Source organism: Urocampus carinirostris, chromosome 6, assembly GCF_059441175.1.
Source record: "Urocampus carinirostris isolate Australia breed hairy pipefish chromosome 6, RoL_Ucar_1.0, whole genome shotgun sequence".
NCBI classification, from domain to species: domain Eukaryota; kingdom Metazoa; phylum Chordata; class Actinopteri; order Syngnathiformes; family Syngnathidae; genus Urocampus; species Urocampus carinirostris.
The window spans coordinates 6,634,965-6,656,618 of record NC_142354.1 but is presented as its reverse complement, the minus strand read 5'-3'; the positions used below and the strand labels follow the sequence as shown (position 1 = coordinate 6,656,618).

The following is a 21,654-nucleotide window of genomic DNA, read 5'->3' as shown; positions in this document are numbered from 1 at the left end:
TGACTAAACATTATTTGCAATTAAAATACTAAAATAAAACAAATTGAGATTGGCCTTAACTGTGCATGAAAAATTTAGTTAAAGGGTTATGACCAATTTATTAACATACCATAACAAATAAACCTAAAATTGACAACACAGAGTATGATAGCTACAAGATAAAAAACTGTAATCAAACTATAAGTGGTTAAGGATCAATGCAGCGCCCTTGCAAATTCAATCACTTTAGTGAACACACCACAAGCAGGGACAAGATTACAAAGTCTTGTGGGGAAGAAGGAGACTGCACAACCCAACGGTGATCTGTTAATATGTAATCTGCTACCAACACTTCCAGAAACAACTATAAGGAAACGCATAAGTCCATTTTTTTAAGTCAAAGTACAAAAAAAAAAAACTACAGAATTATTATTTTTTTTTTTTTTTTTTATAACAGAAACGATTCAAAACTGTCCAAAAACCCAAAATAATGTAGGTAGTGTTTACCTGTGTTGTATTCCTGCTGTATTTAGCAGATGGAAAATCGATGTTGGGTAGAGTACAAACGTCACACTCTCTACCTGTGTCTAACTGCCTCGCTAAGATTTCTTACTTTACTTTTTCAGCAGCAAAATTCCTTAAATGTTCCTTTTGCCCCCCGTCAAAGCTCGTGCGTCAGCTGCAGAATAAAAGGGCAGTATGCGATTCATTAAACTGGTGGTGGTTGCTGCCTACTCGAACAGTGCAAGGAAACAAGCGCACCTCGGACCACGGAGTAGCGCAAATAACTCATCGGGTGATAAAGGAGGCGGGTTCCTTCCAGTGGACTCTAAACGCTTAAGAGTAGGTTGTGTGTAGAGAGAAAAAACATAATCACCCATCAAAATGACAAAAAGAGTCACTGCAGGTGGTAAACAAAAAAACAAACCCACCTTTATTGCGTGACTTAACTTTCTCAAGAAATGTGCGTATGACATAGTTTGCCAAAAGCATAAACCTTACACTACATATGGCGAGATACAACTGTTGCGTCCACTATTTACGGCCTGAAGTATTTTTGCCATGTGGGCAAGAAATTAAACGGAACCATTCTGGAGGAATTAACCAATAAATATGAAGCTTTTATAGCAAGTAAGCTGGAGTTTGTGTCTATAATTTATGTCTGTACCACAAGGCGGACAGTGCTTTCGGGCATAAATATACTTTGGATGAGACACTGCATTTGCGCGCAAACAATTGGATTATTAGTGCGTATACATGCGTGAGCAATTGAAAAATTAGTTGGACAATTACACACTGTTTATATTATTGTCACATATGGCATATCATGTTACTGTTGTTTGATTTTTAAACAGGTGGGAATTTCTTATGTGAGGTCTGGGTCCTTTCCTGCTCTCCTTGCAAGTTCAAAATAAATTGATGTATTTTCTCCTTTTTTAAACTTGTCTAAACTATTTAAACTTAAACCTTATAACTAACCCAACCACTGGAATCCAAAACTTGCAGTCAAACTAAAACTTAAATGGATTATTGTTCTTTTTTACATGGCTTTACTTAATCAGAGTACTGACAACATTCCTTTTTTAATCTGGTTATTGCCTGCAAGTTTAATGTGCCCAATAAAGCCTTAACATCTTTTAAAAAACGTATTATTGACATTTTCTTTTATAGAATTACAAGAATAAAGCTTTCTCCCCCCCATTTTTGCATTTGACAAGAATATATCACATGAAATAGTGTAACGCATCTGTGTTGTACTCACTCGCTTCGTCGACGAGCCTCCATCCCGTCGGGCAGGAAGAGTTTGATTGTTGACACAATGCAGCCATGTGTGACTAGAAATACACAACCGCAACACACATTTTCAAACACAAAACATACAAATGATAATTTCTCATAATCATCTGATAACTGGAGAAAATAATTTAACATCTTACATAATCAGTGATCCGTCTTGTCTAAATGCAGTAGATTGCCAACGATACAATATTTGGGACATTAGCGCATGAATTAATCTGTGCTGCAGGAAAATATCGAATTAAATTAGTACCTATTTGCTCCGCGAATAAATATTTGACATCAATAGTATAACTTTGTTTGTCCTTCTAAAGGCAGCGAAATATCTTGATAGGCAAATATATTAAAGGAAATACAGAAGGAATTGAAATGATTCTGGCATAGATGAGGTCCAAATGCAAGATGAATATTCACCTCAACTCTTATTTGAAAGGTTTGGTAGTGGAGCAGAAAAGCTGACTCAAATGTTAATTTTGAGAGATAACGTGAGCTTTGAGGTCAGCGCCAAGTAGCCCTTAAGGTCAATGCAAAGTCAGATGATTCAAATGTTGCTCGTGTGCAGGAGTATATAAAGGTGAGCCAAGTCAAGCTATTCTGAATCGAAAGAGTAAACTTTTGCATTAGGTATCATTCAAACATAAAATTACAGTGTACCCTATCTTTTTGTGGTTGATGCGTTTAAAATATATCCTAGTCAATAAAATGGTTTCGGATGAATGCATATCTTTTTATATTTCTTAATATTCTTATATTCTTGAAACTAAACATACTTTTGTTTTTAAGCGTAATAGAGGTGATTTACCAGGTTTTCCCCGACAGTGGATAACATTTAGATATTGTTCTAACACCAAAGTTAAATTAGGAGGCTGGAATACCATGTACTGTAAGTTGATGCTAGTAGTGCTTGATATGGGTGAGTAAAACAATGTTTACTTTGCATGATATTTAAAAAATAATTACATTTATACATAGATATTCAAAATATATTGAATTATTAGAATTTCAGTTTAGTACCAGGAGATCCTATATGATAATCTAAAGCAGTCAGCTACAAAGCTGAGGCTCGGGAGTTACACCTTCAAATAAGTCAATAATCCTAATGTAGACTTAAAAATCTAACACAGCTTGGTTGAAAAAGAAGGGTAGGAAAATTGTGGCGCAGCCATCACAATAACAATACTTACTGAAAGATGATGCAGCACACAAGCCAAATTAATTAAATAACTGTAGAATTTTACTGATGAAGAATGGCAAAGATACCGGTTTGTTGCAAGAAATTTGTGTTTAGCTGTGCTTCACGAAAAATTGGGGTTGAATACTTTTTAACACATGTGTATGTGGTGGTTTACTTTATATACAGTGTTGTTCACATTAAAACAAATCTGGCATCAAGAAAATAGCAGATCCGTAAAATAGAAAAAGACCATTGCATACATATTTTCTAAACATTAAAGGCCTGTATACAAGTCAACATGAGCCAAATGTGCCAAACGCGACGTTCCCACCCTGTAGCATCGGGCGGTTAAACAAGGAACATGTTAAAGTAAACTTCCTTAACATTTGGTGACAATAAAAGTTATTTCTCACAGGGAAAGAGGTCAAACAGAAGCTCTTGACAGGGACGGGCAAAAGCCTACACAAGTCATAGAGCCAACTTAGTGTTCATGTTTTACAATTCCCAAGCAGAGCAAAACATTAATGAGTTTCACAGAGACAACGGGTAAGCTAGGTTCTGTTTCATTTCTTTTTTTACCGCATCACGCAGACCTTTTCAGGACAGGCACTGGACGTCCAAATGTAGAGGGTGATGAGCAAAATGTGCAAAAGGAAACACATCAACTTTGCTTCATTTATCCACATTAGTTCGAACTTGTTTTGCTGGGTTTGCTATCTTACAACCCAAGTAAGCAAATGTCCCAACGTTCTGACCTCGATTAATGAAGTTTAATGTGGGAAAACATAACTCCATAAACTTTATGACAGCTCGGACCCTTTCGTAATCTCAGACTTGTTGTATTCAGGCCTTAACATGCGAACCTTTACGTGTGTTTTCCGTGACGTCCACACCAAACTGGATAACGTCTCCTGATAGAACCTCGCAAGGTGGACTTTCCTCTGAGCCCCGACTCAAGCGCTGGCTGTTAATGAAGGTGCCATTGCTGCTTTTAGTGTCCTGAAGGTAAAACTGGAAGAAAAAAAAGAAAAAAAAACACATTACCATCTTTACCCTTAAATTTCTCATATATAAACATGTAACACATGAATAGCCAATAGTATTTTAAGCATTTTAAAGCAATTCATTTAAAGCAGGGGTCAGCAACCTTTTTGGTGTGGAGTGCCACTTTCAAATTTCCTTGTAAATCAGTGTGCCACACCAAGATTAATGACTCGCACAACATTTTTTAATATCCATCAGAGCAGTAATTTTACACCAGTCCAAATAAACAACATGGATATACATTTTAATCGTATAACTCTGTGGTTTTCAACCCTTTTTGAACCAAGGTACACTTTTATTTATAAAAAAGTTCCAAGGCACACCGTCCATCAAAAATGTTTGAAAATTATGTCAAATATTTCAGTGTACTACCTCATAAGCAGATAATTAGTACAAAAAAAGAAAATAATACTTAAAATTAAAAAAGATTGGTGTACTTAATGTTCTTATTTTTTTACAGTGCAATCCTAAACCGCTTTGTTAAACAAATTAAGTTATTAAATGTACTGTGCTACCTCAAGAGCAGATAATTAGTACATAAAAAGTATATAAAAATCTACTGCCACCTACTGATATGGATGACTATTACAGTTCCTCGCCTGAAGATTGCAAAAATACTGAATAATGGCCTGATTTTTTTTTTTTTAAAGATAAAATTGGGCAAATTCCAGTGGCACACTAGACAAGGTCTCACGGCACACTAGTGTGCCCCGGAACACTGGTTGAAAAACACTGGTATTACTGACCAATTTATCTTCCACTCTTCTTGCTCATCAATCAATTAAAAAAGGAATGTAAATAACAAGTGGAAAGGTCTGTAGCCATCCATGACTTCAACTTTTCGCCACAAGAATTAACCAAAATCAACCATTCTTCATTAACAATTATGTACAATCAAAAAACAAGTGATATGGACAGCTACCATACCATTCATCAATTATATCTTGTTGCAGAAAATATCAAAACTTGAAATAACAGCAGCAAAGCAGAAGGCATGCCAAACACACATATACACGCACAAATAAGCTTCTTTAAAATATTCGCCATCAGTAAATGGTTTTCTGTGCCTTGCTATGCAGTGAGCAATGTGATAGCTTGCTTCAGTGGTGGTGTTTTTAGCTGTGACAATGGTTTTCAGGGTCTGTGTGTTTGCCGTGCCTGGACACAGCGCGTTTTAATGTCTCCGCCTTGTCAGACTCATCCTTGAATTCATGTTCATGTTTCATCTCGTAATGACGTTTCACAGTTGCCGTGCAAGGTACAACGCTCTTGAGCCATAATGCACAAAACAGCACGGTCATTTTTTGCACAAAGCCTCATTGGTCTGTCCACACTGGCTGGAAAGAACGAGATGTTTTCGCTCGAGGAGCCGTCATGATTCGTTCATTTATCGCGTGCGTTTGTTTCGTTGGCTGGGTTAAAACATGGATCTTTCCTTCTCTTCTCAGCGCTGCGCAGACACACGCTTACCAACAGAGCAGAGGAGGAGGGGCGCTAACATAAAGCCTCTAAATAACACGGCGCGCAACTGAAAAAATTTTCAGGTAATTTTAAAATGTAATCATTATTATTTTGCCGTGCGCTCGCATGCCACTGGTTAACCCCTCGCGTGCCACTGCTGGCACGCTTGTCATAGGTTACAGACCCCTGATTTAAAGGCATCAATTTTAATTATTTTCAGACCAATTAAACTAGGAATAATCAACAGATTTCTTCCACAAATAAAAATGACATCTCATAGGTGGATATTTTCTCAATGTCCTTTTTTCCATGTTCAGCACAAATGACACGTATTAAAAAAAACACAACATCACCTTTTCTAAATAGATAGCCTAAAAATCTTGAAATAAAAACCAAACACATTTGAATTTTAATGTACTGTAACTTGAATTGTTATAGTATGTTAAAATATAACAAAGCCTCGCCAAAGTATTGCCCAACCCTCTATAACTTTTGTCATATTGTCCCATTTCAGGCTTCAAAGTTTAAAAAAAAAATGAAAATATTTTCACATCTACCAGATAATAATAATAATATCAAAATGGAACGAGCATGAAACCACCGAAAAACCCACCAAGACCTGGCTGTCCCTCTAAACTTTTGGCTCAAACAGGGAGGAAACTAATCAAAGAAGCAACCAAGGGGTGCGTGATCACATTAGATGACCTGCAGGCATACACACCTGAGGTGGGACAATATATGCCTGTGCAAAAGACAACTATTAGTCATACACTGCATAAATCTCCCCTTAATGTTAGTGTGGCCAAAAAAAAACCTTTCCTAAAGAATACCACAAAAAGGCCCATCTGGCATTGCAAGTAGCCACATGGGAGACAAAATATGTGGAACAAGGTGCTCTTGTCAGATGACACCAAAGTTGAACGTTTTGGACTGAATGTAACGCATAATGTTTGAACCGAGAGTAACACTGCACATCTTTCTGAACCCACAATCCCCACTGTCAAACATTGTGGAGGTAGCATCGTGCTCTTTAAATCTCAATATGTTCAGTACTCTACGATACAATGCACTAGGTTCACTTCACATGGATACAACCTTTGGCATTAGATTAAAACGACGCCGGAAGTTCACTTCCATTTCTAAATATAGCGGAAATACATTATAAGCTCCCATGCATAAAGTTGGCTGGCCACTAGTCCAGTATCAACAAAAAAAACCTTGTTGAGAAAAAGTGCTAGAGAGAATAGACTTACTATAATGGATTGAACACCTGTTTCTTGCTTTTTGCAATGACCATGTTATCATAGTGTGGTCACTCAACTTCACATATCAGACATGTTTTCTCCCTGAGACTGTAAACTACAGATGCGAATAACTGATACATATGAATCAACATGGTTTGAGCCAATTAATAAACAGTAAGGTCCATCAAGAAAGAAAATCTAAATCTTTTCAGACTAGTGATCAATTATTCTAAAGCTGTAAACACTGCACTTCTGCAGGGTTGCACAACAATGGAAACGACATGAACGCAGCTCTCCTCAAACCAGATCAGTGGTATAACGTGAACAAAAACAGAACACCAACGATTAATTAACTTAGACACTCATTGGCATACTAGTAAAAATTGGAGTGTGGATCCCAATATACTTACAGAGGCAAGTAAACACATAAGACGACGCGTGCAGGCTACTGGACATAGAAACAAGCACACAATGTATGATGTGATGTAAGCCCCTAATTGTGGTGACGATCCTGAGGGCTTCATCCATCAGCTCTCCACTATGAACCGCGTTGATCTGCTAAAGACTCATCAGAAAAAAAGGAGGGAGTTTTCACTGATCTCACCGTTCAACATACTGCAGTGTGCCACACCGCAGCACACACATGCACACATTTGCGCACACACTCTTACCTCTTGTCCCCATGGTAACCTGGAGACAAGGGAAGGAGCGACCGAACTTTAGAGGTTTTCAACCAGAATAGCCTCAGGCACATTATAAGCCATAAAAATTAATACAGCTTCAAAAAGTTAAAGGTAATCCCAAATTCTTAAACAGTATTAAATAGGGGCTAATTGGCAAAAATATAAATACACACGAAGAGCCGCCAACAGGAGGCTAACCAGGACTGACCAACAAAGGCGGCAGTCCCTTCGGTGGAAAAACAAGGCCGGCAGACTATAAAACACTCAGTGAGGAGCCAGGCTAACTGGGAACCAACAAAGATAAGCGGCAATTCCTACGGCGACAAAAGCCGTCGGGAAATAAACAAACCAAGGATAACAAAACAATGGCGCTAACGCCGGAAGTTAGAAGAATAGAATAGAATAGAATTTACTTTTATTGTCATTCTTTGTAACCATGCACATAGAACAAAATGTCGATACACCTAACCCGTATAAATTAACTGTAGCGAGCCGATGCAGCCGCAGCCAAACAGGGCGCAGCCATTTTAGTCATTAGGTGACCAAACCCCCCAATTCCAACCCTTAATGCCGAGTGCCAAGCAGGGAGGCAATGAGTACCAATGTTGTAAGTCTTAGGTATGACTCGGCCGAGGCTTGAACCAGGGACCTCCCAGTCTCGAGCGGGCGCCCTACCACCTAGGCTACCGAGCTAGATGTAATTCCCATACATTCCTAAATATAGCGGAAATACATCATAAGCTCCCGTGCTAGTCTAGCAAATAAACATATAGTAAAAAGCCAGGCTAACCGGGGACCAACAACGAAAAGAATGAACGGCTACGGCGAAAAACCTGAAGCCCCACAGGGTGATAACAAACCAAAAGACATGAGAAAATCGTCACCAACACCAGGCTAGCCGATCAAAAAACATGTGGTGAGCAGGCTTATGGAGAACCAACAACAAAAAGGGGCAAACGCTGCAGCGATAAACGAGAAGTCGGCCAGGAAAAAAACTAAGGACAGGGCAAAACTGGCGCGAACGCCAGACTAGCCGGCCAACGAGCGCCAACCAGGAGCAAACAAAAAAGGAAAGCCCTCGGCAGACCTGACGCTAAAGGGGAGCTAATAGGAAAAAATTATACCAACAGCGACAGACACGGTGAAAAACACGAACAAAAAGCCATAATCGCCTACCTCTGAGCAGAAACGAGCGCTACGCATTCTCTGCTCGTCACTGTCTGCAGTGTTAAAGGGATTTGCCATTTTGAAAGAATTGTGTTTCCTCAATGACATCAGATTAGTCAACTTTGGGACAAAATTTTTCAAGTGTGCTGGCACATGGAACATTTTGCAACGTATTTGTATAAATGTGGGGAGAAACACTAAACATTTTGTGCCTAATTGAAAAATAGTGTTTGGAAAAACCTGGCATCCATATAAACACACACATACAGACACACACACAAACAGGAGTTGTCACCGTAAGGGTCGGAGGGGCAACTTTTGCATAACATACAAAATTTCGATCTTGGGGGAATGAAAAGTTTTGATCACGGTAGCTTAAAATGATTTATTAATGTAGGGATGAGGCTAGCACTACCCAGGAGGGCAGATACAAAATGAATTTAGATATTTGCATAATACACAACATAGATTTATGTGCTAGACAGTTTTTTTTCATCCATGCATGGCTCTGCATGTAATGACTGAAGTCGTACAACTGGTGCACCATCACTAAAAGGCACCAAACTTTTGACAACATGACAGTTAAAAAGGGACATTGTCTATTATTTAGTGCCTCCGTGTGGTAAAATATTTAATTTATTAAAATAAAAAACAATATTGATCTGAATAAGCAAAAAAATTTAAGAAAATAAAGGACTCTTCTCGCTACCTATTTGACCTGTTGCTCTTACATAGGCGATACAAGTCCCTTGAAACAAGAACAAACAGGCTCAGAATTTCTTTCCCAGCAAAAATGAGCAAAACTGAAAAAGTGGTTATTTTGTGACTTATTGTAAACTAGACTGATAGCCTTTTTGGAACAATCAAGCCCTTACTTCTCAAGTGTAATCAAAACTGCTTGTCTAATGTCAAAAACAAGGAAAAGAAAAAGGCTAAAAAGCCTGTTGTCTGTATAGCCACACCTGAAGTAATTTTGTGACTCATCAACTAGAGGGTGTGAAAGTATTTTGGAATACAAGCAAAAATAATACATCATTTCACTCAAGTTGTTTGCAGACAATCATGGGCAAGGTCAAAAGACCAACTTAGGACCTTAAACTGGCTAATCTAAAAAAAAGTATAATAAAATAATTATTAGGGCATACGTAAATGTTACATGCACTAGAACTTTTAGTGGCTACTGTAAAATAACAAAACAAAAAGTGAAAAAGAATGCGAGAATCACTAGTACCAACTTCATATTGATAAACTTGGCCTCTGCTGATTAGTAACATCTCAAAACCTGTAGTTCATGGATCTAGTAAGCAAAAGACTGCTTGTTCAATACGTCATGGTGTGTGTTTTGCAGCAGACAACACACATCAAATGCCACTACGGCGGCAGGTCATGGTGAGCTGTGTGAGTTGATGTGCATATGTGTGTGCTTCATTAATTAAATCAGACTCTGAGGAAAGTCTGAAGTGCGCAAAGAAATGCTGATCAACACAGGTTGCTCCGCGGATTGTTATCAGCTACGTAACAAGCCACCAACACCAGATCCATTATGACTTAGTATTTCGATCATCACGGAGACCTGGCTCACCCAGGATCCCTGATGCTATCATAGAGGAAGCTGGCCGCTCTCTACCTTGTTTTTTTACACTGAGAGGAGAAACCCTCTGATTTCTTTGCACTTTTTCATTCAGTGTGTAAAAGGGAAAAGCGCTTTGGGAGGTCTTTATTGACTTGAAATGCGCTGTATAAATGCAGACTATTTACATTCAACAACAATTCAATGTTCTGTGCTTTGATTTTTAGATTTAAAGATTCTATTTTGTTTCAGTCATATTATATGTTAATGGTATAGAAAAAAATACATTTTTGTGCTTTGCGGGTTTTGACTGTCACGGAACTTGTTTGAAATGCAACGCCCGCGAAAAACGGGGGATTACTGTATAAAATGACAATAAACACATTGGTTTGTTTGGTTACATGCCATATCCATTATTTTTTGTTTAAAAAAAAAGGAATTACTTGTTTCATTATAACACTATTTCCACTGCCAAATATGGTGATAGGAATTGTGAAATTTAAATCAAGCTGAATTTACTGATCAAAAGTAAACCAGAGGTCAGTGTAAGGGTTCATAAAAGGACAAAATTACAGGGGATTATGTCATAATCATGGATAAATATTGCTTGAAAGACATCATGACCCAACGATTATGACTGTGTCCTCTAGGAGGATAAAGCTGTTGTGATCCAGTACTCTGGTACATGCATGAGCAGGCAACTAGTGGTCCACTCCTCAATCCAATTTAATCGAAGACGGATTTGTAAGAGCAGAACATTGAGCGAAGTAATAGAAGGTTTCAGTTTCTGAAAAAAAAAAGAATAGCATTAAACCATCTTCTAGTTTAGGGGTGGGCAAACTACAGCCCGTCAGGCTTCTTAATGTGGCACACCATATACATTATTACTGTAAATTCCGGACTATAGAGCGCACCTGATTATAAGCCGCACCCATCACATTTTAAGAGGATTGCCGCTTGTGTACTTACACAAGCCGCACCTATATATAAGCCGCATGCGCCCACATTAAAACATACAACAAAATTACAAGATTAACCCAAACCCGACTTTGAGTCCCGCGATTTTAATTGAACATAGACTACACAGTTTTAAGACCACAGCTGGCATAATATCGGAAAATAATGCCGGTAGTTATCATTGGTTGCAGACCTGCAGAGTCTGGGTCCCGTTAAAAGTAATCCAAGGAAAAAAAGTGTATATTTCCAAAGTTAAGGGTGGAAAAAATATATATCCACTATTGTCTGCCGTGTCCAAACACTCACCTTTACCGGTCCCCACTTCCCGTCATCCCCCGTGTCTCTTACGCCCCTTCTTTTTAATTGGTCAGTGCAAGACTTATCAGAATAAGTGTCCAAAATAAATAGAAATAAATACATTACAAAAATATACAGTTGCATATACATATTATACATGGTTACACATATTTACAAAGAAAGACGGTACACCGAGAGAGTTTTCAAAGCTTTAATAATAATATTAAAACTTTCATCCCAAACCGTGCCTGTGAAGGGTAGCAAAACGCTACCTGGCAACACACTCGCAACGCAGTAAACGAGTCTGTTAAAAAAAACATACCGTACTTGTAGAAACCACGGTAAACCGTCCTCATTTTCCTCCCCATTATTGACGTCAACAAAGTCGTCTTCTCCAGTACGGGCATGAGACTTTGTCATATAGACGACGTCCCATGCTCCCTTATTCAAAAACACGCTCGAAAGGTAAAGTTTGTGTGCAGTAGCTCTGCTTGAAGTAGCTCAATTTCCTTCTTTATCGGACTGCTCAATTGCATTTAGCTTGTAAGCTGCGACATGTTCCTTGAACTCGAAAAATTACATAAATTGGCCGCATCACTGAATAAGCCGCAGGGTCGAAAATTTTGGGAAAAAGTAGCGGCTTATAGTCCGGAATTTACGGTACATTTGTCCTTCATGTAAGTATCGGATTGCAGACTGAATTGTTAACTACAAAAAAATTGAATCAATCTTTTTTTTTTTTCCTGGCTTGCTTATCGGCTCTTCTGCCAATTGCTTTATACCCAGTGCAGCCTGGCAACCAAAAAAATGTGCCCACCCTTTGTAGATCAGTTCTTCTCACTTATTTTCTGTCACAACAGATTGCTACTTATGCTTCGATAAACTTTCACGCCCTAGAAAGCCAAGACATTCGTTTTCCCCTTTTTCTCGTCTCTCTCTGCTTGTCTTCTCATCCCTGTTAAAAAATTTTTTCATAAGGTTCACTGGAGGGTTTGCAACACGTGTCTACACTTCATACTTATTCTCTCGGCTATGCATGCGCAAAAGCGCGGATGCTTTACCACTGAGCGCTCACTCTGCCAATGAGAGCGCCATTGCCCACTAATGTAGTGGAGGTGCAATTTCACTTTATTCTGGGTAAGCATAAAAAGTTCCTGATTTCAAACGCCCCAACACCCCCCCCCCCCCCACTATTTGAGTGCCACTGTTCAATGATCATTTAAATCAGTCACTTTCGGCTAAAGTAATTCGGAGGTAAAAGAGACAGGTCCTTGTTAGTATTTACAGGCTTGTACAAGGTAAAGTGTGGTAAAACAAAGCCTGCGATTGGTTGTAAGAGATGTGAATCACAAGTCTGGTTGGTAAACGGCCTAGAAAAAAATAATTTTATGGGGGCTAAACTGACAGCTAGTAACAAGCGACGTCCATCGATGCTAAGATGCTTTTCTTTGATTTTTATTTTTATTTGTAGGCATTAAAGCGTGTTTTGGAGTACGTAAATATTTTACGCGATTGGATTCACTTCACTCGCGGATGTATGGGGCCATGGTTGCGTATTATCATTGAACGTGATGGCTGCAAGACAACATCTTTGGTGAGCTACCCTGGCTTTGTATTATGCATATAATATAAATATACACATAATAGTACTTTATAATATTTTATCATCTGTTACAGCTATTGAGTAACTGAGGAATATAGTTATCTTTGGCAAATGGACTCCAAAGGAACATGTTTAGTATAATGAGTTGTGAGAACTTTCCTTGAGCCAATGGTTTTGTTTCATCCTTACAATTGTGAATTTCGAGACTTGCTGAACCTGTTCTGTCAAGTGTCGACAGATTCTTTACAAAAGACCACACACACAATACACGTTTGCGTCGGACCTCCCATATGAAGATTTAAAAATAAAGATTATGCCTTTTCGACATAAATGAGCATTGAAGTTTTTACTTTCCTTTTATTTGTACTGCCTTAAGAAAATATATCTGGATATTTATCTTGTTTAAATACTATAGAAATAAAAAAACTGCAATGGTTAACTTCTATTAACAGATTTAAAGTTATAAATGTGTTCAATTGTCACAGTATAACACAATATATAGAAAGCTATACAGTTTAATGCTTGATAGTTGATACAGGCTACATGTTGCTTTGTACCAGGAAATGAAATTTTAGTTGTGAAAGTTGTTGAGTAATTCAACACTTACGACACATTGACAGCGTTCACCTATGCATTGCATGTCGAAAAATAGTGGCCAACTCAAGCCGCCCCTCAAGAAAAAGAAATGCAAAAAAATAACACACAAAACAATACATTTACTGGTTTTGCCAGGGTTATTCCGTATGCAGCAAGCCAATCAGGTTCAGGAAAAGGAAAAAGCATCTCACGTCTCTTACAACATCGGTAAAGAAGAGACAGAAAGACAAAGACATATTTTCATGTGTTACAAGCAATTTCAAAAGAGCAAAAGCAATGACTTGTGTAGAACAAGTAGGAAGGTGTACTGTCGGAAATAAGGTTGGACTCAGCAAAGCCCATTTTCTTCTCTGGATTAATGCGTCGCAGGTACTTTGTCAAGTAGGCATGACTTAAGTTGAGTAACAAATATTTTGTCACATAAGTATATACAGTGCAACCAGTTCTAGGAATAGTTGCTTATGGCTGTGTAATAATGAAGAAAACAGCATGTGTGTCTTTCTTTAACACACCGTCCCTTGGGTGAAAGGGACATTTCCGGTGCTGGTTTATGATTTATCAGCTTCCAGAACACAGCATCGGACTGCATGGCAGTTTTTAAATGGTGAACCCTTGAACTGACCAAATTTTTTTAAATTTAATAAAACGTTTACACTCAGGGGGAGTCTTAAGGTTTGCAGAAGCCGTGCGTGGCAGTTTTACAAAAAAAGGGTGTGTGTTAGTGACTGGCCTGCTGCTAATTTAAAAATGACTCAAGACTCTAAACAGGCCATGAAACAAATTTGAAGGGCTTGCCAACAGCAGTACTACAGACCTGAATCTTAAGTAGGAGGCTCCAAATTTGTGGTTTTAAGGGCTAGATTATAGAGTCATAGGCTAAAATTATGTGCATGCATTGAGATCAGACCATTCCCCGAATTCAGGTTTTGTAAATCCATGTAAACATGCACGGAAATCAGACCTTGGTCTGACCGCAAAAAGTCCAATTAAACAAGTTGTGATATTCCTTGGATTTTACGACTACTTGTGTATGTACACGCATTCTGCAGTTTCCCCCATGTGGGATATATTTTTTCTTCATTGGTAGAGCAAAAGAACTGTGGACTTTAGTACAGAGACAAATGATGCACGCAAACTTACTCGCCAAACAAGCCGAGCCACATGTGTATTTGTTGATTGGTTATCTGGGACATTTCCGTTTTTAACTGTCCGCAAGGTGAAATTCCAGTGGAATACATCCACATATAGTGTAAGGCTACGCTTTTAGCAAGCAATGTACCAGCAGACAAGAGAGGCAGCAATGAAGCACACATTTGGAGCTAAAAGAAAACAAGCATGATAATTCATTGATTTTTTTTGACTGGCAAGAATGAAATTGTCCACTATGTGAAAAGGTAAATGTGGAAACAATGTCCATTTGCGAAATGATGTCACTCCCACTTTGCCCATTTAATCAGATTACCCGGACACATAATAAGTACTCGGTTGCTCATTTGTCATTTATACAATTGATTTGGATCTCACCCAAAATCCAGACTTTATCCCTGCATGTAAACGTAGTTATTACCTACCAGAAACCTGATGAACTCAATCTATCTGTAAAGCAATTGTTTAGTTTTCTAGTTCAGTTTAAGGTGACAAGACAAACAGTTAAAGATTTTTGAGTGTATGGAGTGGCTTAAATGGTGATATATATTTTTTTCATTATACACTGTGAGAAATCCAAAGATGCATGGTGGCCCTGGGTCGTAGTTCAATGTTCAGTACAAAATTTAAAAAAAACTTCCTTTTGCCTCACGCAACAACCCCAAACGACAAGTACACAAACGGACACATGTGAAATGGTTAAAAATTTACTTTTTTTTTCCTTAAATTTAAAAAAATGATTGCAATCCACACTGATAGGGATGGGAGAAAATGGGTAAAAGAAGGAGTTTAGTTTGTGCTCCTATCAGGCAGGTAACCACAACGTACCAGTGCAGAGACCCTTAAACACTGAAATTTATAAGAGAAAAGGAGATAACCTTTCCCTATGTAATGGTTCTTTTACGGCTCTTTTTGGTTCATTTAATGCAGGATCATGGTTTTCTTGTTTGATGTAGTTCTTTTGCCCAGATTAAAAATAAAAATAAAAAAAAATAAAAAAAAAAATCAATCCAATACTTGTCTATTGCAAACAAAAAACAAAAACAATCCTTAAAATTTGAAAGGAGTGGCAGCAGGGATACAAGAAATAGGGATGTAACGATGCAAACAAGATAAAAATGCTAAGTTTTAATACATTTTAAGTTCTCAATGATAATTTGAAATATTTTCATCAAATGGGTTAACACAAAATCATGTAAATGTAAAACATTTGAGGAGATGTGGTTTGTTACAAAGGGCGTAGGTTTGATCATAGCATTGCAAATTTTTTAAGTGATCGGATAATATTGGTGGGGACAAAAAAATTATTGCTCTATATTGGTGGGTACAAATCCCGTCCGTCCATACAAAAACATCAGGTCACTTATCTATTGGATCAAAGGAACTTTACTCCATGCAACTATAGTCGTGTAAATCTAAAATCCATTATCAAAGCAGCTATTGAAACATTTCCATCATCGCCTTGTCTTACCTTAGCAGATTTGTGGTCGAACCAAACCAGGGCATGGTTCCTCGACAGCACTTTGCAGTCGAAGGTGGCGTTGTTCTGGGCCGGCCGGCAGCGAGCCACCGACCGGCCAATTTTGACAGGCTCGTCCAGGTACACATGTCTCTCCTGGAATGGGTGCGAGTTGGGTCGACAGGCGAACACTGCAAGCGCTGAAGGCATTGATTTTGGCTTCAGAGTATTACTCCAACCAGACGCGAGGGACAGGTTCTCTTGATCCAGAGTGGCAGACGACGTGTTCCAATACCCCAATTGAATAATCAACAGTATCTAGCGGTGGCGTACAGTAGTTGAACTTTATTTTGGGGGTGGGATGAGGCACTAAATAATATACATCCTTCTTTGGACACAAGTCAGGTAGAAAAACGATGCCCATCCATGTGCATAACGACAGTCGGGCAAGGGGTGCCTTATGTCAGCACATGCATGACTTAGTAAAGAAGGGGCAGTCTGGCAAACAGCCCTCAACGTCCATCAAACTATTCATATACTAATGCATTGAGAGAATGAATGTTCCTGCCGCACTACAACGTGAAATATTGTTTACCTCCGGGTGGCAACGAGAAATATGCCAAGACAACGTCCAAGCGCTTATTCTTGCAGTAGAAGTGCACACACATTCAGTTTAAATTTATATTTGTTTATAATCGCTAGGAAGGACTTTGCAGTTGACACTCCTGACACAAGCTACAAAATAAAAGGTAGCTAGGACACGCAGTTACGCCTAGATTGTTTGACAGGTAGAATTAAATTACTGCATTCCTCCTTCTACAAAACACCCGTTGAACTATTATTAAAGACACTTCCAGGTCAGGATTAGCCGTGCAGTCTACTGAGGGTGGTGGGTGCTAATTGCCAAGCTCGCCAGTATTAGTGGACAAGTGAAACGCTAAAGCTGCTAGGCTAAGCGGCTAGGCTAATAAGTACTCGCAAACTTATCGCCCTGGCGCTGAGAGGCTTCCTTCGCACCCTTTTCGACCAGTTCACTTACCAAGTTGGAATGAAATGCCATATTAGTCACATTCGAAAGGCGCTAAACCCAGTTATTCTGCTACTATCGAGTTGGTGCTAGCTCTCAGCAGCTAACCGGCTAAGTGACAGTCGGCGGAAAAATAAACCAGCGGGGGAGTTTCGTCCTTAGCGCCCCCGCTTGGATCCAGGGATAAAACACGGCGTAGGCCTGCCGATCTGCGATCTTATGCACTTTCTGTGCTCCGGCTCGCGTCTCCAACTTCTCTACTACCGGCGTCGCCTCGGTGCAGCTTCCTGGTCGGAATCTAGAAGTTGTCCTCCTCTGCGGGTCTCCGCCGCCATAGTGTAACCAGAGAGCCGACTGCTGGCGGTGGTGCGTTTACGTACCCTATGACATCAACTTCATATGGCTGCTGAGCTCATCAAATCACGCATTGTTATTCTTTTTAATTACATACTTTGTATTTTGATGAAATATCGTCAAAGAAAAAAGCCTAGAAAAAACACTACACAAACACAAGAATGTTACCTGGTGCATAGCAAAGGTCCCCATGAACAGTTTGAGTGGCTAGAAGTTTTTTTTTTTTTTCTAAAAGCTAAAGCAGCACCAACATTTTTGAGACGAGGAACACTTGTTTTTTTTTTTAAATATCGACTCAAAAACAATATTTACGAATTTCTGGGACCAATTTCACGTTTGTTACATTTTAAAGGTCAAATTATTCTCATCTCATTGGTTGCACCGCTTATCCTCAGTAGGGTCGCGGGGGTGCTGGGGCCCATCCCAGCAATCATCGGGCAGTGGGCAGGGGACACCCTGAATTGGTTGCCAGCCAATCGCAGGGCACACAGGGCCAGACAACTCGCTCGCTCATTCACACCTAGGGACAATTTGGACCGGCCAATTCACCTGAAATGCATGTCTTTGGAATGTGGAAAGAAACCGGAGTGCCCGGAGGAAACCCACGCAAGCACGGGAAGAACATACAGACTCCGCACAGAAAATTCGGTAGCTGGATTTGAACCCACACAGGAGGTTCCCAAGACCTTAGAACTGTGGCGCACACGCGCTAACTGTGCTGCCCAGGTCAAATTATTGTGTAGCTTAAATTGACAGTACACCAAGTTTTTTGTTTGTTTGTATGTGCCCACCGTGGTAATCCGAGTTATTCATTTTGGTCAATAATTAAGATGTAATTTGGGATATTTCTATATTTTAAACCTGTCTTACTATGTGTGTGTTTTTTTTTTTACAAAATAAGAAAAATAATACTTAAAATTAGAAAATATTATTTGCTATTCTAATTATTTTTTTCGTAAAACAAAATAAAAAATCAATGAACTTATGTGCAAGATGTTTACTTGATTTGATTAATTAATATCATTTTATTATTATCCATCCATCCATTGTCGGCAAAAATATGTACAAATGTCAAGTCAAGTCATTTTTATTTGTATAGCCCTAAATCACGAAGAGTCTCAAAGGGCTTCACAGATTATTACACTATATTACACAGACTATTTTTCAGCCGACGAGAAGAGTAGGTTATTCATATACTATGGAGTAGAAGTGAGTTTTAAGCTTAGATTTAAACATTTCCTCTGAGGTTGCAGATCGGATCTCAGGGGGAAGAGCGCGCCGCGATGTTGCTTTCACCAAAGTATGGTGTACACCTGCAAATATGTAAAATACTTATTTCCCACCACATTTTATGTTTCCCACTTTTAGAAATGTTTTCAAAAAAAATGTTTTTAATCTTTTAATACGGTGAACATTCCCAATGTGCAAATGATATATAATATGCCTAAGAATCTGCCCCTTGTGTTGGGTTAAACATGTTATCATTATTATTTTTACTTTTTTTCTGTATTTCTGTAGCACTTTCTGTTCCCTTGAAAATTGTTTATTTTGTAGCATTTGATCATATATGCCTATTTTAGATGTAAAGATGCAATGTTCAATACAAAAAAAGATTTTAAGAATGCAATATACTATTATAAAAACAGCCTCAAGGCGCTCTCCGCGGGACCAAAGTGATACTTTAACTCTGTAATCCTGTGCAGTCCTTTGAGCCATTTTTGTGATTAACGGCTATATAAATAAATGTGACTTGACTTGACTTCACATGTGTGTAGCCTGTCTTGCTGTGAGTAAATATGTGCCACGTTGTATTTGTATCACTTAATAAGGGAAACAGCAGTCATTTAAAAGGGGGAGCAATTGGCTGAGGTTGACATGAATGTTACCAGTGGTGCCCGGAGGCACCACGTTGGGAGCCACTGCACAACACAATTCAGTGAAATTTATTGGTGAAAAGGTCCACACTGTTCCTTTAATGCAACGGGAGAACGTCCTTGCGTAATGACGTAGCGGATGACGTTGAGGCTGGAGCATCTCTGGGAGCTAAGCTACATCGCTATCATTGTACTACTGCTCTGTAATTGTTTTCTTTGCCACCACAAAGAACAAATAGAATTGGTTTCTTTCGTAAGTAGAGGAAAAAAATAAATATTTTCCCGATTCTTTGTGTCGGGCCATTTGGCATGGCACTGCAAGGCCCGGAGGAGCTTGGCGAGCCGGTGGAGGAATCGGAGGACCTAGACGAGCATGACGCTAGTAGTATCTCCCCGGCCGAGGAGATAACGCTGCCCGCCGGGCCCGGTGGCGACGATGACGATGATTCTGTTGGGGAAACAGTGTTGCTGCCCTGGGATCGCTTCTCGGCCTGGCTGCACTGCATCTGTGTGGTGGGCTTCGACTTGGAGCTGGGGCAGGCAGTGGAGGTGAGGAAAGACCTGCAGAGGTCAGTTTACTCATCCTGGGAAGGGAATCTGCTGGGAATTGTTCCAAAAGTTCCTTTTTTTATAGGCTTCTGATTAGTCCTTATTTCTGTCTTTTTTCTCGATTAAGAAACACTAACTACATGTGTGTGGCTTGTTTTTAATAGCCACCATTATTAGCGTAAGCATACGTTAAAAGAAAACATTTTTTTCACGCTTTATTTAACTAAACGCATTTACACTTCCATACAAAAAATCTACCGCCATGTTGCATTAACGTTATAACCAAACTGTACAAACAATCCAAATGACAAAAAAAATTAATAAACAAACATTCTAAGGGGAAAACAAAAAGCTCAATATAATACTTAATGTTTGACAAATTTTGTTAGTTTAAATGGCTTTATGGTTGTGGGGAAACTTAAAGGACAAAATTACTGTTTTACTTCACAATTAAAGACCCATCCATCTATTATCTGCGCCGCTTATCCTCAGTAGGGTCGTGGGGGTGCTGGAGCCCATCCCAGATATCTTCGGGCAGGGAACAGCATGAACTGGTTGCCAGCCAGTCGCAGGGCACACAGACATGGACCACTTTCTTGCTCATTCACATCTAGGGACAATTTGGACCAGCCAGTTAACCCGACATGCATGTTTTTGGAATGTGGGATAAAACCATAGTGCCCGGAGGAAACCCAAGTAAGCATGGGGAGAACATGCAAACTCCACAAAGGAAGGTTTGATCCCACGACCTCAGAACTGTGCCACACACGCGCTAACCACTGTGCTGCCGTGCTGCCCACAGTTTAAGGCGATTAAATGTATTTAACTTTTTTTAGAATTTTAGCTAAGATTACAATAATATTGACAATAAGTGTTGTTTTGGCTTTAACTTATATGAATATGTGTCATACATTCCGAGCAAATATCTTTCCAAAATATTAAAAAAAAAGAAAAAAAAAAAAAAAAGAAAACTACTTTTCAGTACAGAATGACATTATGATTCCTTAAAGTCACTAGATGTCGCTTTATTCTGTAGTGCAACTGAAAATGAGTGCAAGAAAGTACAAGGGAGAATACGGGCTACAGAGACTCAAAGTAAACAAACTGCATCATTCTCGTATTTTTGGCCAAGGCTATCACGAGGTGTTTTTTTGTTTTGTTTAACCCAAAGCAGCAGGATGATGGACAATTAGGTGATGTCATGTAAAACGAACGCAAATTTCTTGACCTATTAAACATGCACAGTTATAAATTGTATATTTGTGTTTGCTTATTTTATTTTCATCTCATCTCATTAGCCGTACCGCTTATCCTCATTAGGGTCGCGGGGGGGCTGGAGCCCATCCCAGCCATCTCCGGGCAGTGGGCAGGGGACACCCTGAACTGGTTGCCAGCCAATTGCAGGGCACACAGGGACAGACAACTCATTCGCTCATTCACACCTAGGGACAATTTGGACCGGCCAATTCACCTGAAATGCTGGTTTTTGGAATGTGGGAGGAAACCGGAGTGCCCGGAGGAAACCCACGCAAGCACGGGGAGAACATACAAACTCCGCACAGGAAGTCTGGAGCTGGATTTGAACCCACGACAGGTTCCCATGACATGAACTGTGCCGCACAAGCGCTAACCACTGCGCCGCCGTGCTGCCCTATTTTATTTTTATTTATGA

At 39.3% G+C, this 21,654-nt stretch overlaps 2 protein-coding genes across 5 annotated transcripts in view; one reads left to right on the top strand and one right to left on the bottom strand.

Annotated features, from left to right (window-relative positions):
* slmapa (sarcolemma associated protein a) overlaps window positions 1-17,726 on the bottom strand; it is a 56,864-nt gene extending 39,138 nt beyond the window's left edge. For 2 of the 4 annotated variants that reach the window (XM_088337634.1, XM_088337633.1), the window contains exons 1-3: window positions 16,191-17,726; window positions 3,814-3,961; window positions 1,742-1,814 (exon numbers count right to left, since the gene is read on the bottom strand). In XM_088337634.1, coding sequence (XP_088193760.1) covers window positions 1,742-1,814; window positions 3,814-3,961; window positions 16,191-16,388 — 419 coding nt within the window. In that variant the 5' untranslated portion in view covers window positions 16,389-17,726. The remainder of the gene's footprint in view (window positions 1-1,741; window positions 1,815-3,813; window positions 3,962-16,190) is intronic. The other 2 variants (XM_088337635.1, XM_088337636.1) reach the window with 1 other exon arrangement.
* A 1,829-nt stretch (window positions 17,727-19,555) lies between these two features.
* dennd6a (DENN/MADD domain containing 6A) overlaps window positions 19,556-21,654 on the top strand; it is a 27,437-nt gene continuing 25,338 nt past the window's right edge. The window contains exon 1 of the mRNA XM_088337632.1: window positions 19,556-19,982. Coding sequence (XP_088193758.1) covers window positions 19,743-19,982 — 240 coding nt within the window. The 5' untranslated portion in view covers window positions 19,556-19,742. The remainder of the gene's footprint in view (window positions 19,983-21,654) is intronic.